General features: G+C 28.7%; 1 protein-coding gene across 1 annotated transcript in view; it reads right to left on the reverse strand.

Moving 5' to 3' along the window:
- The window catches only part of LOC106314712, a 9,460-nt gene extending 3,944 nt beyond the window's left edge, over positions 1 to 5,516 (reverse strand). The window contains exon 1 of the mRNA XM_013752541.1: positions 5,241 to 5,516. Coding sequence (XP_013607995.1) covers positions 5,241 to 5,516 — 276 coding nt within the window. The remainder of the gene's footprint in view (positions 1 to 5,240) is intronic.
- Positions 5,517 to 5,722: the final 206 nt, after the last annotated feature.

Consider the following 5,722-nt stretch of genomic DNA (forward strand, 5'->3'; position numbering starts at 1 on the left):
GTGGTTGCCCTTTAGTTGCCTTATTGCTACTACGTTGCGACTTCGCAATAGAATTGCAAATATGTCTCAAAAGCTTGACAATAAATCAACTCATTTACAACCACGAAATTTGGTTATACATTTGCAACTTATTTAAGACGTTTTCATTGTAGTTGCAAAACTGTTGCAAATTCGTTAAAGATGGGTTACATATATTTGCAACTAAAGACTGTAGTTGCAGAAATAGTTACCATATTGATGTTTTCTTGTAGTGAAACCTAACTAACTCGTGTAAAAGCCAAACCAAACGAATCCGAGTTTATTGTTGTATGAGGAAAACACGTGTCATTCCCTCGTCTCTCTATTTAATGACGTGGAACGCTGAGAAGAGAGGAAATTTTTATGATATATATACTAGTGTCGGTCCAGACTACACCCGAGTTTTTTGTAATTTTAATTTTAATTATATATTTTGTATGTTTATTTTAATTATAAATTTTATAATATATAATAAAAATATAAGTAGCTAGAGACAAATATACACTAATTTAAAATTATTCATTGATTTTGTCTTAAGCAATTCAAAACTTTTAGTTTCCAATTTTTTTTGTTATTGGAAACTATATATAAGGTGCAAAACAGAATGAACAAAAATTAACCAAATTTTAGTTATTGTTTTTAATTGGTTGAATTGTAGACATATTTCAAATCAATTAAAACTATTTATAACTTTGTTTCCAATTAGTCTCTAAGTAATTTATGGTATAATTGGTAATGAGACTGTTGAGGTTTTGTGGTTACGTAAATCCATAAAAGCCAAAAAATTACCAATCAATTCTTTGAGATTATAGAAATCTATAAAGCCTTAAGAGCCCATTTTTAGAAGAAGCTGTTTTTTGTTCAAATTTTTCTACAGCCATTTTTTAAAGATTTTAAAGCTTTTTTCTTCACTTAAAAAAACATGGGTAACTAATTTTGTTTTGTTTTTTTTTGTCCATTTTTGACCAAAAAGTCAAAAAATAAATATAATTATTGATAAATTAATTATAATTAATAAGTTAGGTTTTTAACATGAGGAAAAGGTCATAGCCTACTATCATTAAACATTAATTTGTTAAAGCCTAAAAATAATTGTATGTGGTAATTAAAAACATTTATGAAAGATTAAATTATTATTTGTATAATAAATAAATAAAATATATTTTTTGATAAATTTTAACTGATTTCTTGTTTAAAACTATTCCACATATTTTATAGACTTGTATAAATAAAAAAAAGTAGATAGAAAGAAGTAGATAATATATTTTGGGAATGAATCATAAATATATATTTATAACAGTCAGAGCTTCTAAAACCTTTGATGCCAATCAAGTTTCAAAACTTTCTAAAGTAATAGTTACCGGTTTCAAAGCTAAAATATCTTCAGACACAAATCTAGAATCAAATCATAAAGCGAAAGTCATTACCAATCAGATCTTTAATGGACTCTACCCCATAAATTTACAACCCTATATATTTTTATGTTTTTATTTTCTTAAATCAACTGTTTAAAAATTGTAATATTTTCTATATCAAAAAACTTACAACTACATCACCAAAAATTACAGACTGAGTTCTTACAACAAAATTTATGCATTTACAACAAAATTTATGCATTTACAACGCAATTAATGGGATCCATTGTTGTTATGAAATTATTTTTGGTGATGAAATACTAAAGAATTCAAAAATAATGTTTACTAATTCAAAAATACGTATTCAAAATTTTGTTAGAGTATTTCAAACAATTTCTGAATTATTCTATTTTGCATATATGATTATTATATATTTATATCTATAAAACAAAATAATTTGATCATAGAATATCAAAAAAATAAAATTATATGAACATATGTTATTGCAAAAAAAAATATAAATCAACAAAATACATACTAAACTTACAAGGATTACTTTACTAAAAGTAAGATATTGTCTTTTATTTCTAATCAAGGAAAATTGCCAAAACTACCACATTCATAATATCACTTTTCATGTTTACCTCAACCACTTTTACCCTCACCATTAAAGAAGGAAAAAAACATTTATAACCCTACGGTTAACTAATCTAGACTTTAGGTTTAGAGTTAATGGGTGGAGTAAGAGTTTTGGAATGTGGAGTTTATGATTTTAATAAATATATAAATAAATACTTAATTTAATAAAAAAATAGTTTTAAAAAAAATTCGAATTTCATAAAGAATTTTGAAAAAACAATTCAAAAAATAAAATAAGAAGTTCAATTTTTTAAAAGTATAATTTGAAAACATAAAAAAAAATTATTATTTTTTATTTTTTTTGGGAAATTCTCCTAAATAGACCATTTTCAAGTTTTGGTCACAAAAATATAGCACAAGAAGCAAAATGACCAAAATGTTTCATTTAATAGGTGAAATGACCCTAATACCCTAGATATATAAAAAATAAAAATAAATAATTTTTTTTATAGTTTAAGATTATATGTTTTTTAATTGTGAACTTTTTTATAAATTTTTTTTTTATAAATATTTTTTTTTTGAATTTTTTTTTCGAATTTTTTATTTATTTATTTTTCAAATTTTATTTTTGTAATTCGAAAATACTTTTTGAAACTATTTTAAAAAATTTTATATTCAAATTTTTAATTTTAATTTTTTATTTTATAAAATTTTAAACCCCAATCTCAAATCTCCACCCCTTAACTCTAAACCATAAGGTTTGGATTAGTTAACCCTAAGGCTATAAAAATATATTTACCTCTTTAATAATACATTTTGGTTATTTTGATCCTTAGAATCTATTTTTGTGACCAAAACTTTTTTAGTTATATCCTAGGGTATTTCTCTTTTTTTAATTTAAGTAATTATTCATTATATATATATATGTGTGTGTGTAGAGTAAGTGTATAAAAATCTTTTGCCTCTTAGTGAAGAAAATATTTTTGAAAATGTCTCTTTATTGGTGGTAAACATGAATAATGGTACCAACAATGTGGTAAACATGAAAATTCTCATATAATCAATGCAATACATCCCCAAAAATATTTCAATTTTATTCACAAATTCAAAATAAATATATTAAACATCTAGTGGTATAGTAAAACTAGAAAATGACATTCCTAATGATTTTTTCCATCTAAATTTCAATATTTAATTTTTTTTAAAAAGAGGTGTTAAAAAAAATTTAAAAAGAGAAATTAGGTTCTATATACATTAAAAACCATAATTAGGAAACTACACTAAGCACTATTCAACTTTCCAAAACTCAAATAATACCCCTAGTTTCATAGTTCTCTCTTTTCTCCTATCCTAGCCATTTCTCATCTTCTCTTCTATTCCTCTTTCATCTCCTCTCTCTTACGGATCATATTTCATGTTCTTGATAATTATAGTTTTGATTTACAATTAAATTTGATTTCCCAACCGAAGCAAGATCCGATTTTACTCTTATTCATTGACACCATAAATGCTAATCTCATCATCTCCTACCAATACCACCACTTTCTCTTTCTAATAACTACCACTTTCAATATCCAATCCCAATAGCAATTTTTTGTTGTGGTTTTGTCCCGACGTGGTTGGAGGACTTACCGGTTTTGGCAGGTTCGTCAACCATGGTTCATGTGGTGTGGTTGATCAAGAGTTTGTGAATCTGTTTTTTTATTTAGATAACATATATTTTAGTCAGAATTTTATCAGTTACCTAATATTGCTTATGTTTAAACGGATTCTTAGTTTTATAGTGTCACTTAGGAGACATGATTTGTTAGTTGTTACGAACATATACATCTAATTGATAAATGTTTGATGAGATGTAACGAAATAGTTATCATTAGCTGATACATGGTTTATTGATCGATACATGAATTGTTAATTGCTACAAACAGATTGATGTTAGTTGATAAATGATTGATAATATGTCAAATAGTTTTCATTAATTGATACATATTTTAGTAATCAACACATGGTTTGTTAGCTGATACATTTGTTTGATACATAGTTTGTTAGTTCATAAATGGATTGTTATCTGATATGTGATTTATCTTAGTTGATATATCATTGGATACCAAATAACGAATATTCATATTCATACATATGTTGAAAACTTATTCTCAATCATCTTTATAGTCTTTTTTTTAAAACGTCTGAACTCAATTAAGAGATGGTACATTGTTTTGTGAACATGGGAAAGATAACACAAAACAAAGAAGATAAGACAAAACTCAAAGCAAAACACCATGGCCAACAAGCTAATCTTAAGGGAAAGATCTAAAAGTTGTTGGATGAAGCTTCACTCTAAATTTTGTTGTGCAGCCACGCCGGTCCACCAAGCGCCAGATAAGATTGAAACCTGCTGTCAAGCAGCACACTTCTGGCAATATCACGAACATTTGTTGCTGGAACTTGCTGCTCAAAAAGAACAGAACTAAAACCACGACGCAAATAATCAATTTTGTTCAAAAGAGCGCGATATCTAAGACACAACAGAGCATTGAAAATTGCTTTAAAGGCTTCATGTAAGTCCAAACTAATGATGATGACCTGACCCGAGGAGTCTCCATATAGTTTTAAAGAGCGTAAAAATTAGACATTTCGGTGAGATTTTCTCGACATAAGAGTAGTCTATCATCGACGAACAAGAGATGTTGCACTGATGGGCACCTTCTGGATAGTTTCATTCTGTTGACTTCACCTCTAGCTTCAGCTCTGTTCATGGCATGTACGAGAGCTTCTGCACACAAAATGAAGATGAAAGGGGAAAGAAGGTTTCCCTGTCATATACCTCGTTCTGGTGTGATGTGTCCGTGTGTATGTCCATTCAATAGCACAGGGTAAGAGACTGGTTGTATACATCTCATGATCCAGCCAGTCTATTGAAACCCATCTTGAGAAATAAAGATTCCAGAAAATCCCACTCAACTCGGGTTAATAGCAATGTAGTCCGCTTTGCAGCTTGGGTTAGTCCTCATCCCATGGATCATTTCATGTGCTATCAGGAGGTTATCTGAGATGAGTCTACCTGACATGAAAGCACCTTGCGTGGGGGAGACAATCTGTGGCAGAATGCTATTCAGTCTGGAACACAAGACATTTGAAATGATCTTGTATACAACAAAACACATGCTTATGGGACGCAAATCAGTCATTTTATTTGGGTTGGGCTTTTTTGGTAATAAGCATAGTTGCGTGAAGTTCCACTCTGTTGATAACTCCACCAGAAAATAAATTTTTGACCTCCTTCGTAACCTGAACTCCCGTGATGATCCAGAAATGTTGAAAGAATTTGTCTGTCATTCCATCAGCTCCAGGAGCACTATCGCTTTTGACTGCTTTCACTATCTTACGGATGTCATTATCCGAGACTGGCCTGGTAAGGTTTTGATTCATCATATCAGTAACTCTAGACGTAAAACCCTTCAGCAACTCTGATGGGTTTGTAGGTGACTGAAGACAGAAAGAGGTTTGAGAAGTACTCGACAGCAATATGTCCATTTTTATCTTCATCAAAATGCTCAATGCCATCTATATCAACCATCGAGATGATACTTTGTTCTTCATCTTTATAGTCAATTAAATGAAATTTTTATACTAAATAATGGTGAATATTTGTGTTGGTATCAAGCAATGTTTCAGCTAATGAAAAATCATGTAAGGAACTATGTATTAGCTAAGAGAGCATATTATCAAACAATATATCAATTAACAGATCATACATCAAACAATCTATC

Source organism: Brassica oleracea, chromosome C9 (assembly GCF_000695525.1).
Source record: "Brassica oleracea var. oleracea cultivar TO1000 chromosome C9, BOL, whole genome shotgun sequence".
Lineage (NCBI taxonomy): Eukaryota > Viridiplantae > Streptophyta > Magnoliopsida > Brassicales > Brassicaceae > Brassica > Brassica oleracea.